We start from the raw sequence: 16,976 nt of genomic DNA, 5'->3' as shown, positions 1-16,976 counted from the left end.
CATTCTCTTTCGTATTGTGGGCTGGTATGCCTCAGGCCAAAACTGCGTCACTTATTTATCAAAGCGGTGATTGGCTGTTGGTCAGCACCGGACCATCTATTGTTCCGCCTGCCACGTGATTTGGCCAGATGCCGGCGGCAAGCGAATGCGCTAGTCTACATCGGGAGGCCTTCTTCTGCCTGAAAGATCGGGTGTCAGATGAAGCAAACCCTCCAGTCCCCAATCCTCTTGTTCTTCCAAGTCTCGTCTCCTCTTCCCCCATACCAGCCAACGCTTCTCCCCCACCCACCATTTTCTTTTCCACATTGATCTCCCGATTCCCCGCTTTCGGGGTCACCACGCTATGGAGTGTAAGTGATTTTATCTTTTCCTCGAGCTCAGAGTCGTCGCCCGAATCGTTCGCCGCGGTACATCTCCGCGCTCTTCGACCCACTGCACGAATCCTTGAATACCTTATTTCTGCTCCGATCTCTGTCTTGATGGTCCGGGCTTTTCGAGGAACGCGTCACTGGTTTCTTCGAGTCTGACTGCGTGTGCCAACCTGGCCATTGCTTTCTCTTGACGTCCCGCCGCGTCCATCCCACCCGTCATCAAAAAACATACCCTTCCATCAAACCTAATATCCTGGCCTATTCTGCCGGGGTTATAGCTCTATTTTACCACAATCTGGATCGCGTGACTTCATTCTACCCATCTCTGCCTCTTTCATGCCTGCCCCAGCCCGAATTGAGCTTCAATGCTGACTGCCCCTCGGTTATAGCCTCTGGCATGGTGATCCCATCTGCTCAAGAGCCTCTTTCCACCGCCACAATGTCTAACGCCTACCCTGCTTCACCATTCGCCGATGATAGTCATGGCGAAGCCAATTCGGCAGCACAACGAGCACGCAGCCCGTCCGAACTCTTTGATGTACATCCCGTGTCCGAGTCCTCCCCCGAACCCGATGCCGCGGACGACTCATATGATGGCGCATCTGCGGAATCAGATGCTGAGGATGATGATGCTGCGGAGGATAACTATGAAGATGATGCCAATCCATATAGCCGTGAAAACTCTTCATCCCCTGCCTCAGCTCGCGGTGGGAGGCGCGGATCGTCGCCGGTCTCCGAAACCGAGTTAATAAGACAAAATCCCGACCTGTATGGACTTCGTCGAAGTGGTCGCGCTCGCACAACACGTCACCTCGCCGACTCGTCTGACTCAGAGTCCGATATTGTCGCGCCTCGTTCGAAGCGTCGGCGTACCGAAACATCTCAACAACCTTCTAAAGCCTCACGGTCCGCCACCGTGTCATCACTTTCGGAGTCAGACAGTGATGAATATGGAGGAAAGAGTGCTCGTGCAAGCAAAGCAAGGAGGCGACGTCTCCAACACACGACAAGCTATGAACCTTCCTTGAATGAAGTTCGCTTCTCAACGCGAACCGCTAACAAGGTATCGAACTACAATGAAGAAGACGACGAAGACGAAGCCATGTTTGAAGAAGACCCAGAGGACCTTCCGCCGAACTACTGGGCAGAAACCTATGCTGAGGACAACCGGCCTGCCGTCGATGTGGTTCTCAATCACCGCCTCAAGGAGGGCGTTGACCCCCAAACTCAGGACGTCGACCGTAATGACTTCGAATTTTGCATCAAGTGGCAAGACAAGTCTCACTATCATGCCACTTGGGAAAACAATGAGTCTATGTCGAACTTCCGCAGCACGCGTCGCGTTGACAATTACGTTCGAAAGGTTCTCAACGAGGATATCCGCTTACAGTATGGCGTTGACGTCCCTCCGGAAGACAGGGAAAAGTGGAACCTTGATCGCGAACGTGACGTCGAGGCTATCGAAGACTATAAAATGGTTGAGCGGGTCATCGGTGTACGTGACAGTGATGATGGTACCACCGAATACCTCGTCAAATGGAAGCGCCTGTTCTATGACTCATGTACATGGGAGCCCGAAGATATTGTCAGCGAGATTGCACAGCGCGAAATCGATCGTTTCTTGGATCGCACTGCTCGTCAACCTATATCTGACAAGAACGAGACTACATTAGCCACACGCAAGTCGTTCGAGCCCATTCACGGCACTCCCAGCTTTTTACAAAACGGAGAGCTGAAGGATTTCCAGATCAAGGGTCTCAACTTCTTGGCTTTCAACTGGGTCAGAGGTCGCAATGTGGTTCTGGCAGATGAGATGGGTCTCGGAAAGACCGTGCAAACCGTCTCTTTCATAAACTGGATGCGACATGTTAGACGGCAGCAAGGGCCATTCATTGTCATTGTCCCCCTTTCCACTATGCCAGCTTGGGCTGACACATTCGACAATTGGACACCGGACCTCAACTACGTGGTCTACAACGGCAGCGAAAAAGCTCGCTCCGTCCTCCGTGATTACGAGCTGATGGTAGATGGGAATCCCAAGCGTCCAAAATTCCATGTCTTGTTAACCACCTACGAGTACGCAATGAACGATTCCCCTTTCCTTGGCCAATTCAAATGGCAGTTTATGGCCGTTGATGAGGCCCACCGTCTCAAAAACCGGGACTCTCAACTCTATATGAAGTTGTTTGAGTGGAAGTGCCAGGCCCGTCTTCTCATCACCGGTACTCCAATTCAAAACAACCTCGCTGAACTCTCAGCTCTGATGGACTTCCTCAACCCCGGTTTGATCCAAGTCGATGTGGATATGGATCTGAATTCCGAGGCTGCATCGCAAAAGCTGGCAGAACTAACAGACGCCATTCAACCTTTCATGTTGCGTCGTACCAAGTCCAAGGTCGAGTCTGACCTTCCCCCTAAAACCGAAAAGATTATTCGTGTTGAATTGTCTGATGTTCAATTGGAATACTATAAGAACATTTTGACCAAGAACTACGCCGCCTTGAATGACGGAAACAGGGGAATGAAGCAATCTCTTTTGAACATCATGATGGAGTTGAAAAAGGCTAGCAACCACCCTTTCATGTTCCCCAACGCCGAAGCCAAGATCTTGGAAGGTAGCTCTCGCCGTGAAGACATTCTTCGTGCGATGATTACCAGTAGTGGAAAGATGATGCTCCTCGACCAGCTTCTCCGCAAGCTGCGAGGTGATGGCCATCGCGTTCTGATCTTTTGCCAAATGGTTGGCATGCTCAACATTCTGAGTGAATATATGGAATACCGCGGCTATAAATACCAACGTCTCGATGGAACCATCCCGTCCGCCGCGCGTCGCCTGGCTATTGAGCACTACAACGCCCCCGGTAGCACCGATTTTGCATTCCTTCTCTCCACCCGTGCTGGTGGCCTGGGTATTAATCTGATGACTGCAGACACTGTTGTTCTGTTCGACTCGGATTGGAACCCCCAGGCTGATTTGCAGGCCATGGCAAGAGCCCATCGAATCGGTCAAACAAGACCTGTCAGTGTTTACCGTCTTGTGTCGAAGGATACAATCGAAGAGGAGGTCATTGAGAGAGCTCGTAACAAGCTCCTGCTCGAGTTCATTACTATTCAGCGTGGTGTCACGGACAAGGAAGCGTCTGAGATGCAAAACAAGATGGCTCGTGTCGTCAGCGAGCCCAATTCTACCGATGACATCTCTCGTATTCTCAAACGCCGTGGCCAGAAGATGTTCGAGCAAACTGACAACCAAAAGAAGTTGGAGCAACTCGACATCGACTCTGTTCTCGCGAATGCAGAACTGCACCAGACAGAGGAGGCAGAGCAAATACAGGCTGACGGTGGTGAGGAGTTCCTGAAAGCTTTCGATTTCGTCGACATCAAAGTCGACGATCTTACTTGGGATGACATCATTCCCAAGGACCAACTCGATGAAATCAAGGCCGAGGAAAAGCGCAAAGATGATGAGGTTTACCTTGCTGAAGTGATTGAACAAAACCGACCTCGCAAACGTCATGCCCCCACAGATACTAAGGATTCGCGAGAGGAACGTAAGGCGAAGCGCCTAGCGCGAGCTCAAGTTCATATTGACGATGGCGAAGATGAGAGTGCCTCACTGGACCCCAAACGTCCTCTCGGCGAGAAAGAGTACCGTGCTCTCTCGAGGGCTTTCCTCCGCTATGGTGATATAGATGACTCCGAAGAACTCATTCTTGAAGATGCCCGATTGCAAACTCGCGATCGGGATACTATTCGTGCAGCTCTCCGTGAGATCACCGATAAAGCCAATGCGCTCGTTCAAGAAAGCCTTGACCAACTGGAGGCAATGAAGCAATCGGGGAGAAATCCCACAAAAAAGGAGCAGAAAGCAGTTCTGTTCGATCACCATGGCGTGAAACGTCTCAATGCTTGGACGATTGTCGAGCGCCCGCCTGACATGCGTCTTATCCGGAGCATCACTATTTCGCTCCCTGACTTCAGGACATTCCGTCTTCCGGAGGCCACCAAGACGGCGGACTACAGCTGTGTTTGGGGTGCACGTGAGGATGGAATGCTTCTCATTGGTATCGCACGCCATGGATTTGGTGCATGGACTCAGATTCGTGATGATGCTGACCTCGGTCTTGGTGACAAATTCTTCCTCGAGGAACACCGAGTGGAACGAAAGACACAGCGCTTACAGGGCGAGGAAAAAGCCACTAAGTCGCCAGGCGCTGTACACCTTGTTCGCCGAGCTGAATATCTCATGTCTGTTTTGAGGAACAAGTATAACAACAATGCCACCGCCAGGAGGGCAGTAGACAACCACCACCGGAACAACAAACGGAACTCACGGGTTTCTGGTAGCGGCAGCGTTTCTGCCTCCCCAGCTCCCTCGGGCTCTCGCAAGGGTCACCGCGAGTCTGATCGTTCACGGGCACGCTCCCACACCCATGGCGGCCGGGATGATCGGCACCACACCCCCAATCGCGACTCTCGCCCACGGTCGGGTATGGATATTGACCGTCCTCGCCATCGCCTGTCTGATGCCTCAAACGACGACCTTCGCCGACGCAAAGGGCACGAAAATGGCAGTTCTAATAAAGAGGACATGGCCTCCATGTTTTTCAAGCCCATTGTTGCCAATCTGAAACAAGTGGCAATGATTACAGCCAAGAATTATCCTAGCAAGAACGAGAGGGCTCAGAAGCTCCGCCTTACTCTTGTCAAAATTGGTGAATTCATTCGCAATACCCTGGAAGGTTCCCAATCCATGCCCTCCTTGGAAGTTCGCCTTTGGGATTACGTCTCACTGAACTACTGGCCAAACAAGGATGCCAGTGGAGCCAAGCTACAACAGATGTTCAACAAGGTCATGGAAGCCAGCAAGGCTTCTAAGCCCTCTAACGGAACATCAGCGTAAGCCTCTTTGGTTCCCGTTATACCACAGATTCAGGTGTTCTTGGTTTCAGATTATTCTCACTTTAGCACGGTTTGATGACATGCATGTTCAGCGTTTCTTTGTCCCAGATATCTATCCTTTCTCACGGTAGACACTTGCAACATATCCCTTTTTCTTTTATATTGATTTCTTCTTTGTTTCCTGCAAATTTCTTTGATTTTGCACAATCCTGTCCTCCGTTCATTCTGCATTCTTGCATTGGACCTTGAAATTCAGCATTTGGGCTTTTGGAATTGATTACTGCAACTGTCAATCTGCTCAGACATCACTTATGTCCGTGCGGAAGGAGTCTGTCTGTCTTTTTCTCTCTGGTTCTTTGGTTGAAGGTACATATGGATACAACTTGAACTCGTTGTATGGCATTGCGAAAGGCGTCGAGTGATTTGCGTGAAACCCAAAAGCACAGAGAGGAGGGTTCCGGTTTGAAATGACTACTACACTTCATTCTTGGATCATCACTGCATGGCGTGTTTGGGTCTTGCTTTCCTTCTCTTTCTTCATCTCCGTTCTGCAGGGAACCACCATGGACTTCCATCCCATAGCTTTCTTTGGTGTTGGTTGTTTCAGTTAGTCCCTTCTTTGCTATAATTTGCTGTTGGTTTTCATGCCCGCTGAGATATACCGACACGGCCGAATCCACGGTATGCCTCAGCGAGCCAAGGCCAAGTTGATCTTGATTTTGATTTTATTCTCGGCATATGTATCTTATGGGATGGCTGCCACGGCGTCGATTGATTTTCTTTGTATCTTCATGAGATCACTCGGCAGGGCGCGTTTTCTGTGTCATTTTTGTTTCTTATTTTTGTGGCTTAGACCCAATGCCAGATCATCGACCAAGACCGTTAGGTCTAGACATAAAATTTCCTCGTTTTCCATTGATTAAGCTGCTAACATTAGGGCAAGGTCTTGCCGTGCCGCGTAAATGCATCTAGATTGGATGAACCTACTGTATTATAGTAACTCACACGAGGCCAGCTTAGATTCTATTACGATACGGAATTGATGGAGGACAAGATTCTTTCAATCGACACCAGGACCTGGCTTACTTAGTATCAAATCCAAGGAAGAAACAATGAACATCAATCTAGCTTGGCCGGAATAAATCAAGCATCCTAGGATGGTGATTGGATTGGGTAAGTTATCTGTCGACACCGTCCATGTGCTGCGCAACAACGAAAACGAAGAAGTGGGAGAGTGGAACAATCGGGCGCGTCATTTTATACTGGAAGAGGTTTGAGGAGACTATAAAGAGTCACATTATCGACAATATCATTTTGGGCATCACTTGTAGCAGTGAGCTGTTGTTGGAAAAGGGCCGAAAGCTATTCATACATTCCATCGAAATTACGTCCTTTTCCCTTTGCCCGGGGAATGCAGTAAAAAAAAAAGATTGCAGGGCCAAACGCCATGCACGCCATAGTACAAGAACAACAAAGAGAAGAAATCCGAACTTGAGAGAGGGCTTTCATCTAAGCACTACCCTCAACATGGGGATGCGGATGCGGATGCGGAAGAGGCATCTCAATGGACTTCTCCTGTAACTGCTCCTGCTGGATCTGGAACTGCTGCTGCTGTTGCTGCAGCTTCTCCAGACTAGTGGTGAGATTTGCTGGAGGCACAGAGCCCATAATTGCACTGAAAAGACCTAGCTCGGCATCAATGAGATCATCGAAGATGACTTCTTTCTCGCGCCATGCCTGCTCACGCCTCGGCCGAATCTCTTCCCACTGGGCTTGCAGCTGCGCAGTCTCCTTCCCGGCCCAGGCGATCTGGCGACGGAGCAGACGGTACAGGTCGCGCGGAGGCAAGGACAGCTCGTGCTGGTCGAAGTTCAGTTCGGGCCCAAACTCCGGCATTGTGGTTTCGTCGAGATCAGGTACTTCATTCGTACTGATAATGGGGTTGTTAGGTGGGACAGTAGTTTCAGCGAGTGGCTCGGACTCGGTGCCTGGTTCTTTGGGTTGAGTGAGCTTCAGACGAATGCGCTGGACTTTGGAAGCCGGGGTGCCGGCCGTGCTGCCAGGGGCTGCGTGAGCCTTGGAGAGCGAGTCGATGGGGCGCATCGTGTCTGTCTCATGCACGGAGCGCATGTGTTTGGTCAAAGCGTCCGATCGAGTGAAGTTGCGGTCACATTCTGTTTGACATAATCAGTAAGCCGATGTTTGCTATGGCGAGTAAAACCTGGGATCTGAGAGTAACATACCAGGTAACGTGCAGTAGAAGGGCTTTTCACGGGTATGACTTCTCATATGTGCGCGCAGAGCGTAAGCACTGGCATGTGTTTGACCTTTACGAGTGCAGTCGGTCCACTCGCACGAGTACCGTTTCTGTCGGCTGCCGATATGCTCATTGTGAAGGTGCTGCACCAACCCATCCATGTTCCCGAGGTCACCAGCGGTACATCCATCCCATCGACAGATCGTGACTTGGTCAGTACTCTGACCGCTATAGTCATCTTCCTGGTTGGTACCCAAGATGCCGAGTATGCTAGGGGAGTTAGGGATATCGCCGGAGCTGTCAGAGGAGATCGAGTCTGTCGGAGAGGGAGGTGGTTGGTTGTCATCCTGAGCCGTGGAGAGAGGAGTTTGGCGATCCCATGATGCAATGCCGGTGCGACGTCGTTTCGAGGGGGGGACATTTGACATCGAGGGCGAATGCGCGCGACTGTCTTGTTTCATGGATTCATGGTCCGAGGTCTCGAGGGACCCGACCGATGAAAGGGGAGAACCAGGAGATTCCCTTGAAGCCATTGTAGTCTAACAATACATGTACAATCAGAGATGGCAAACGAGATTGAAGTATGAAGCTGTCGCGACGGCATCGCGATGCGAGGAGGCAGGGTCACGTGCTCGTACTGGATCACTCCGCTTCACGTGACATCCACACAAAGGTCTCCGTTCCTCCTTCACTCCTTGCCAATGCTTTGACGATGAACATATTGATGATGATCTGCATTATATTGACCTTAGACCTATATTCACACTGATACACTAACTCAATGGTAAGATATTGTTTATTTTCTTATCCCCCAGCATGCTTCAATGATGATTATTCGAAAGAATTCTGCAATGCCGACAATCTCCGTGTATACAATGCATTGTGAGGTTGCATGTTGACTTATTCTACACTTGATCTGACATATGTGAAGACAAGAAATGGCTTCTAAACTGTGTTTTGATATATTCTAGTTCATTGCTAACCCGTCCCAAAGCATGTTATCTAGTACCGAGGCCCAGCAACAACGTGAACCTTCAGCAGGGCATCAATCTCAGCGAGCTCAGCATCCGTCAATGTCTGCACACCACCCATATTTTGGATAACCTTGTCCTTTGTAGTACCGCCAGGAATGGGGATAATAGTGGGCATATCAGGCTTGCTGCTCTGGCTGCGAATCCAGGCCAGGGCAATCTGAGATGGAGCAACACTCTTGCGAGTGGCCAGGTCACTGACAGCCTTGATCAGCTTCAGATTTTCCTGGAAGTTCTCCTCTTGGAAGCGGGACATGTGGCGCCGGAAGTCGCCTTCGGGGATATCGGCGATGGAGGTGACGGCTCCTGTGAGGACACCCCGGCCCAGGGGCGAGTAAGCGATGACGGGAATCTGGAGCTCAGCACAGGTTTTGGCGATGTCGTTTTCTAGGATATCAGTAGACCAAAGTGACATTTCCACCTCGACCGCGGCAATGGGGTGCACCTTGTGACTGTCAAAGTAGTTAGACCAAGTTCTCTCGGGACACTATGATAGAAATGCACGTACGCGCGACGGATTGTCTCGGCATCAACCTCACTCAGACCAATACCTCCAATCTTGCCTTCCTTAATATACTCCGCGAGGACCTTGACGGTGTTCTCAACGGGGGACTTGGCATCTTGACGAGCACATTCGAAGATGTCAAGCTTCTTCTTACCGTCAAGAACACGGAGACACTCATCCACGCTACGACGAATGTTCTCCTCGGAGCCATCCGGGATGAGCTGTCCCCGTTTCAAGCCACCCTTGATGCTGAGAACGACCTTGTCGGCATTCTCGGGATACTTGGTGAAGTACTCGTTCAGCAGGTGGAGAGAGTTGAACTCCGGGGTGCCGTAAAGCTCGCCACCGTTCCAGAAGTTGGCACCCAGCTCGAGGGCCGTGTTCAAGGTTTCAAAGCATGTTTCTTGGGATGGAGGCTGAGGGTTCCAAGTCATTCCTAGTAAGTTGATCAGTATGTGGCCATCAATTGCTGTCTCTGGAGGGAAACACACTCATGGTGCCGTACCCGGTAGGGCCGACTTCTTTTCCAACAAGCGAAGGCATTGTCAATTAGATTGGAACAAATAGAAAAGAAAAATGTAGAGGAGAGAGAAAAGTATAGCACAGCAGAATGGTGTGGGAGAAGGAAACGGTGAAGCGGTCCCTCTTATGGTTTTTGCATTTGCCCCGCCGAGTCAGTCGAAGACAATCAATAGAGGTTGAAGATCCACAAGCCTCGTAGTATTCGCTCTAATCATGAGCTTTGATTCTAGTTTCTTCTGCTTTGCTCGATCTCCGAGCATCTTTTGCCTATTTGCGTCCGGAGATGTGGTCGGAAATCGAGAACCGGAGTTAAGGGCGTTAAGTCCAAGTCCAAGTATCAACTCTCGCGTTCGACTCGGAATTGTGATTTTCGAGACATTCAGTGTGAATGAGCTCTTGGAATCCCTAGGTATCTTTTGCCTGCGTGTAGCCGGAAATCGAAGACTGTATTCCAACCATTATAAGACTAGATCGTACAATATCGGTCGTGATTCCTTTACACCTGCACCTAGATATGAGCTGGTTGAACTACCTGAAACCCTTGAAAATGGACTTGAAAGAGGCCAAAGAGCAAAAAGGCGGCGGAGAGGCTAAGTCGGAGCTCATAAAATATATGGAAAGGTTCCTGGTCTTCGAAATGGTGTACAAAATAAGCTAGTCTAAATGTTCATATCACTGTCAATCAAATGATGAACACTACTTTGTCTCATGACCTCAATCATTTTCAGTAGTCATTCGTCGCTAATTATAAGCTCTTGAGCTTGCACCAGCCCTTTCACGCCTTCGAACCTTGAGCCGAGAAACTCAAAGGCCCCGATTGTTCTCTTTATTGTAAGACTCTTATGAATGAACTGCTCACAATCCCATAATGAAGAGAAGGTCTTTATTGAGAGCAATAGAATAGATTTGTACAACATATGGCCAACTGTTAAAGTATTTAAACGACTCGCTGTCCAGTTTGCATAATTCACCAAATTCATTATCACTACTCGCATCGAGAAGTCAAATTACAAACCACCCATCAGGTCGCTATCCATCATGTCTTACCCTGGCCCTGTCCTGTCAGGTGCTGCCAAAGAAACTATCGAACTTCCTTCGGGCCAAACAACCCCCAAAGCTATGCTGATTATAGACGGAATTTATGCCTCCGAGAACCCCCGGGATTTTGGAAATCTTGCCCATAATCAGCAAGTTTGGTTTGTTACTACTTTTATACATGGACAGCCTAGCAATGCGTTGCAGGTCTTTCAACAATGGTGCTTTCAAATCGACCATTATAACGATGTTTATCTGACCAACATAAACCTCAACAGTTGGTACAGAAGTTGCGTATCGATCCCTGTCCTCGGGGAATTCAACGTTCGGAGGGGCCTCGACTTGGTAGGTCAAAGAGCGAGGGAACTCATGATAAAATCCCAGGTTGGTTGTGCTCAGATCAATTGGGAGTATTTCAATGCCGGCATGAAACTAGAAGACGTTCCTCTTCAAGAAAGTGTTCTGATTCCTATCTGATAGAGCTCCATCTTAGTCGCCTCCTAAAAATAACTCGATATTTCTTGACTTGAAAGGAATATCATAATCCAAATGAAAAAGATTGTTTCATTTGACTCTGATCAAATTATCATTTTCCCATTATATGTTTGAATCTCATGACGCTAAACGTAGAGGCTTGCAAATCAAGATTAGTAGTAGTGGTGGTGGTAATAGTGTATCGTAAAGAATAATTTCAGCTCTTCAAAATCTCTGAAATCTCCAGACAGCTTTGCCTTATTAAATGTCGGACATTTCGTTCAAAGCTGCAAGTCAAAGTCTTACGAAATATTTAATCCCACGAATGCTAGCTCATTATTCTGATGATGCCCACTTTGGGTTATTAAAGGCTAGAAACAAGATATTAGTCTTCAATGAAGTCATAAATGTCTTTGAGTCATAGTCTAAGGGATTCAAAGCTCTCAGTTGGTCTCTAGTCTATCCAGCTCTTGTGCATGAGCGTCTTAGACTGCCATCGACGCCATTGATTACTCTTTATGCCTTGGAACGCTTTTGTATGAATGAAAGGTATTTTTCCAAGATATTGAAGGAGTAGCTTGCTAAGCATAGCAATGGCTCAAAGTATTTGAATGACCTACTGTCTAACTTGGTCTTCATATTTATCACCACACTGATCATCACTTACCGACTTTGAGTCGAAAGCGAGGCTTATACCACATTGTTTGATTATAGAACTCTCACTCACTATGACGAACCAAGAGCGTGCTGCAAAAGAAGTGATTGAAGTAGCCCCGGGCTTGTATACACCTAAAGGTTTGGTTATTCAGAATGGAGTTATTCTCCGAGAAGACGTTCACAATTGGCAGACTATCCAACCAATTTACTGGGTTACCGCGTTCCTGAGAGGCTCTCCTAGTTATGCTCACAAAGTTATGAGCCAGGTTGTAGAAAGAATGGAAGAGCGCAAAGTTTGGGTAACCACTGAAAATCTTCACTCCACGTTCAGGACCTGTGTATCGATTCCTGTCGTCGGGGAACCAAACTTCAGTATAGCTCTACAGATTGCAGAAAATTCTGCCAGAATTCTACTGTTAGATGCCAAATTTAACCATATCGATATTAACTGGACCTATCTGTACCACAGCGTGTCGCAAATGGAGCTTCCTGTTCGCGAAAACTTCACAGTTTATATGTCCGCAGATGATCATGCCTGCGATTGAATCAGTTCCTTCTGATCCAAAGAAAATCAAAGTCCAGATGGGAAAGAAACTAGAGGGGAAACAAAACAGGTTGATTTTCTTTAAAGAATATGAATGTCCATTTTATGATTCAAATCCATAACTAGAACTATAATAAATTGCATATCGATAATAGTACATCGCAAAAATACAAAACCAGCCAAAAATCTTTTCCTTCAGAGTCCCGTAAGTCAATAATACTTCATAAGATCCGCTCTATCCAACACCTGTTTCAGTCTCATCACATAAATCCATCCAATCCAATCTCATCAGAGCTATCGACCATATCGCTGAACCGGTGCTTTACCTCCTTGTACATAGCATCAAAGAGACCTGGCAGATCTTCAGAAGTAATTTTCTTGTTGTCACCCCATCCAGGCATGATCTGAATATTCTCAATGGGCTTGTTGTTGCTCTCCTCGTGCTTGACAGTGTGTGTGAAGCCTGCCCCGTTGCTGCCGTAAGTAGGTGTGTAGCTCACGGAGCTGGAGTAAGTGATGTGAGTAGTTGGTGTAGCAGTTTCATTCTCCGGTTGGCCTTTCTCGGTTTTCATGCTTGCAGTGGTTGGTGTGCCGGTTGGTGTTGCCTCTGGATCTTCTATGCCTATCCCTTGCAGGAGGTCGTGGACGTACCCTTCGGTGTCGGGGATCAGTCGCTGTACTCTCATTAGTCTACTTTTACAATAGAAGTGTGTGGATTTCGCGAACAACTCACAGGAGATCGAGATTCAACTTTAGTCGGCTGCTCTGTCTCCATTTCCTGATTTTCACGGATTGGGGCAGCATTGACAGTTGATACTGCTAGCAGTGCTAGGACAGCAACACCGAGCCATGATGGCCTTGAAATAATCTGCGACATGTTGTATTTGAAATTTTATGTGCGTTCGTATTAGATCGGTCAAGGGTCGAGAGCGGTATACCTCTAATAAGAGCGAAGAGGTCTATCAACAGGTCTCATAACAATCACAACAAGATTTGAGGCACTAGCGGGCGATCAGGGACCCACAGATACTTCATATATAGTTCTTTGTTTGTTTGAAATTAGCGAAATACCGCCTGTCGTAGTTTGGAATGATGTTCCTTAGAATCCAAATGCCAATGGTTAGATACTACCAGTTTCGTATCCCTTAACGGTGTGTACACAGAACTGAAACTCCTTTTACAGGTTTATAAATACCTTCCAAGACTGCCCTATACAGCCTTGTTTCGTAGGCCACAGATTCTTGTTGGCAAGAGGACCATTCGTGGATCTAGGGATAAGTCTGTGCCTGGGATCACCAAAAATTGCAAGTAGCATTCCAGGCACCGCTCTCCTGCCAATCAAAGTCACCCTTGTTGGATCATAATGATAACACCGATACAATATGACGATAAAATATGACTTGTTTGAAAGCTTACTAGGGGTTTTACAGGAATGAGAAAGTGATACTGTCTTGTGCTTGCATGCTTCTGTCTCATCGTGCCTCCCATGCAACTTTTCCTACGTCAAGCCATGCGGTTGACTGCAGGTTCTACAATAGATGTGGCTGGTTTGATTTCAATTGCGTGTCTTCATCTGCCAAATAATACATCTATCTACATAATCTTGGTCAATATCCACGCTATATCATCTGCATCCCCGTCACATTCACCTTAAACCCCGTCTCCGAAAGTGTAAAAGTTCATCCATCTCTGTGAATACAAGTCAGCTATTGTTTTCAACCGCAGCGAAGTGGAATTCACCTTATCATAAGGCTTAGACGAGTCGCAGAACCGCAGGTCGGTAGCAAGACGAATGACATTGTCGGGGTCGTTGTTAATAGTCGACGCATGGATCTACAGCTCCTTGATTAGTACGGAACCCCCATTTCACATGAAGTCTTGGGTGACAAACCATATGAGGCTTGTGCAAAACTACATCTCCAGCTTCGTAGGCCGACACCAACCAGCGACGACCATTTTCGCGAGCAAATTCACTCGGGAACTCGGAGAGCAGACCCGTTGTCATCATGTTTGTGTTGAATGCGGATTTGGCTTCTTCGTCGGTCATACCAGCCGCCTTGGCCTTGGTATAAAAGGCTTCTTCCAACTGAACCCCGACTTTGTCCCCTGATTCATGAACTCAATTAGTACTCACGACCCGAGCAAACAAAGACAAGAAAAAAAGACTTAACACACCGTCTTCAAGGTAGATCAAACCACCTCCATTTATCTTGATATCGCCCATGGGAACCCAAGCCGTGACACTAGTCGGATCACCATATCTCAAGAAGATCTGATCATAATGCACGCCAATAGGCTTCGACCCAGGAATATTGTTTCGCAGCAACGTACGGCGCAGATTCAGTGTATCCTTGCCCCAATGCGAGAACTTGGCGACAAAGTCATACAGCGTTGGGTGGTTACAGAACTTCTCGGCATACCAGTCCTGGTAGTGTGCATCGAGGGCCAGATCCACAAAGGCAGCTGCTCGATCACCACCCGGCTTCCCGTTACCGCCGATATGTCCGGCGCCAATACCGGGATAGTCGAGGTGGCTTTTGGCTGGGTCGAAGATACCCGCTACTGGTTCTGTGTCGGGCTTCAAAACACCGGTTGATTGCAGGGAGGAGAAGTATGAATTGCGGGCGTCGAGCACATCCTGGCGGGGGAGGACTTGCTTCAGGAAGAGGTAGCCATCCTCATCGTATCTTTTGCGAAGCTCTTCTAGCGGGAGGGTTGGATCTGAGGGGCGGAGGAGGGCTGCGTTCTCGGAGGTCAAGGGGCCGTCGTTGACAGCGATGTTGTCTGCTTGAAGGCCGACCATTGTGGATGTTATGATTGAAGTTTTCTTTGGAGGTTCGAATCAAACGAGAAGTTGAGGGGAAAGGTCGCCTTCTTATAACATTGCTGGATCCTAGTTCCTCGGAGGGGTTTGGATTACCTCTGGAGGAGTGGCCAACCACATAGCATACAAATCAAGGCTGACCCCGATGCCCCGCATTTCTACGCAAATTGGATAGCAGGACTTGTTTGCATGACTGCATAGATGAGGTAGGATGGGGATGCAAAAGCTAAGAAACGACAGAGAGACAGCAGAGAGACAGCAGAGAGACAGCAAAGAGTAACATTTCCCGCAATGATGTACAACGCGATTGCCTGTTTAGGCCTAGTCGACATGTGGAGAATCCCTGGTCCACTGCGGGGAATATTTCCCTTTTTGTTCCTTTGCTTCTCTTGAATATGTTGGATGTGTTGGATATGACGGAGATGATGGGGATGATGGGGATGATGGGGATCTGGAGAGCCGAGAATCCTGGGTCTGATCGAATTCCTGTATATATCTATTAGGTGCTTAAACATTGGACATTCTCTAATCATTGTCCCTCTGCATCCTCCTTCCAGTCACTTAGATCCCACGATCCCACTCCATCGGCAATATTCAACCCCAGCGTCGTGAACAAAATCTGCTCATACAACACCGACCCAGCAGCTCTTGCGCGAGCATGCCATGGCCCCCGACCCCCAAGCCGAGCATCATCCCGGTTCCGCCAAATACCTAGAAAACCAACGTATAAGCCCAATCAATCCCCAACCAAAGAACATATACAAACAGAAACAATACTCACAAGTAGCCAAATTCCTCCCCAAATCATCCTTGGCCCCAAACCAATACTTCAACAAACCCCCACTAGCCATTGCCTCGCGATGCGAATGCGCATCAAGTGCATACAAATACTCCGAATCAACATCCGGCAGCAACACAGACCGGAAAATCACAACATAATAAGAGCGCCGTTTCCACGCATGATTCTCAGCGTCCGAAAAGGCCTTCAGCAACTCAAAAACTTCCGTCCAGTTGAACGATTCCGTATATGCAGCCGTGGCATAGTCAACGCGCGTGGGCTTGAGATATGACAATGCCAATGCAAAGAGACGGTCTTGTTGTTCCAAAGTGGATATATCCAGTAGGTGGTTGGCGCTGTTATATGGCGAGGCGATGAGGCGGGTATCCGTGACTTGGGATTTCCGTCGCGGTTGGAGTTGTTGGGCCGCGGCTGCATTGAAGCGGTGCGGGTCGAAGTCTGTTGTTACATGGCTGTGGTGGATGATCTGGGTTAAGGGTGAGCCGTGAGGTGAAACTGGCTCTTTGGGTTTTGTTTCGGTGATTGTGGTGGCCGTGTTGGTGGTGGAGGCGATATGGAACGTCATGCTTTGGGCTGGACGGTGATTTGTGTGTTATGATAGATCGAATAGTGCTTAAGTATATTACTTTCAGGACAATGGGCTTAATTGCAAGTAAGGTGTGAAAATTGGGCTAAAATGGGCCGACGTACAAGACCACCCAAATATATAAACTTTTTTGCCTTTGTCTTGTACCACATTCCACGGTTATTGCGAGATCCTTTACTTGCCGCCGTTTCATAAGCACGCCATTTGAAGGGATTCTCAAAAATTTGGTTACGGTTCGAGGACTTCCGGCGAATCCCTCGCCACTCTGTGAATATTCTGAAACGTGCACGTGTTGTCGCTGAGCCCTAAATCCGTGAAGACGTTCTGGGGCCGTGGCAACACCCTCGAAACTTCGGGATTTTTGGAATATGACTTGGCTTCCAATATTGCTCTGTGATAAGAGATCAGTGTTAAAAATACGAATGTTTTGATTTTTGATTTCGGCTGTTTAATGTACAAACGAGTTGGT

At 48.2% G+C, this 16,976-nt stretch overlaps 6 protein-coding genes across 6 annotated transcripts; 1 reads left to right on the top strand and 5 right to left on the bottom strand.

Moving 5' to 3' along the window:
• Window positions 1-810: 810 nt before the first annotated feature.
• Window positions 811-5,274, top strand: N7511_004641 (chromatin-remodeling ATPase CHD1; the record flags this gene model as incomplete). The annotated part of the gene is made up of 1 exon (XM_057127066.1): window positions 811-5,274. The coding sequence occupies one exon, from the start codon at window positions 811-813 to the stop codon at window positions 5,272-5,274; it is 4,464 nt and encodes a 1,487-aa protein (XP_056985956.1).
• Window positions 5,275-6,782: 1,508 nt separating this feature from the next.
• N7511_004640 (C2H2-type zinc finger protein) lies at window positions 6,783-8,063 on the bottom strand (the record flags this gene model as incomplete). The annotated part of the gene is made up of 2 exons (XM_057127065.1): window positions 6,783-7,447; window positions 7,517-8,063. 2 exons carry the CDS (start codon window positions 8,061-8,063, stop codon window positions 6,783-6,785), a joined length of 1,212 nt encoding a protein of 403 aa, XP_056985955.1.
• Window positions 8,064-8,532: 469 nt separating this feature from the next.
• Window positions 8,533-9,609, bottom strand: N7511_004639 (aldo/keto reductase family protein; the record flags this gene model as incomplete). The annotated part of the gene is made up of 3 exons (XM_057127064.1): window positions 8,533-9,013; window positions 9,070-9,502; window positions 9,558-9,609. 3 exons carry the CDS (start codon window positions 9,607-9,609, stop codon window positions 8,533-8,535), a joined length of 966 nt encoding a protein of 321 aa, XP_056985954.1.
• Window positions 9,610-12,558: 2,949 nt separating this feature from the next.
• On the bottom strand, window positions 12,559-13,175 carry N7511_004638 (uncharacterized protein; the record flags this gene model as incomplete). The annotated part of the gene is made up of 2 exons (XM_057127063.1): window positions 12,559-12,972; window positions 13,032-13,175. 2 exons carry the CDS (start codon window positions 13,173-13,175, stop codon window positions 12,559-12,561), a joined length of 558 nt encoding a protein of 185 aa, XP_056985953.1.
• A 773-nt stretch (window positions 13,176-13,948) lies between these two features.
• On the bottom strand, window positions 13,949-15,101 carry N7511_004637 (uncharacterized protein; the record flags this gene model as incomplete). The annotated part of the gene is made up of 4 exons (XM_057127062.1): window positions 13,949-13,987; window positions 14,039-14,131; window positions 14,190-14,404; window positions 14,474-15,101. The coding sequence occupies 4 exons, from the start codon at window positions 15,099-15,101 to the stop codon at window positions 13,949-13,951; spliced, it is 975 nt and encodes a 324-aa protein (XP_056985952.1).
• Window positions 15,102-15,651: 550 nt separating this feature from the next.
• Window positions 15,652-16,486, bottom strand: N7511_004636 (uncharacterized protein; the record flags this gene model as incomplete). Its single annotated transcript, XM_057127061.1, has 2 exons — window positions 15,652-15,833; window positions 15,904-16,486. 2 exons carry the CDS (start codon window positions 16,484-16,486, stop codon window positions 15,652-15,654), a joined length of 765 nt encoding a protein of 254 aa, XP_056985951.1.
• Window positions 16,487-16,976: the final 490 nt, after the last annotated feature.

This window comes from Penicillium nucicola, assembly GCF_028828085.1.
Source record: "Penicillium nucicola strain IBT 29836 chromosome Unknown utg000003l, whole genome shotgun sequence".
In the NCBI taxonomy this organism is placed as follows: domain Eukaryota; kingdom Fungi; phylum Ascomycota; class Eurotiomycetes; order Eurotiales; family Aspergillaceae; genus Penicillium; species Penicillium nucicola.
Note: the sequence above shows the minus strand (reverse complement) of the source record. Positions and strands in the feature narration are given on the sequence as shown.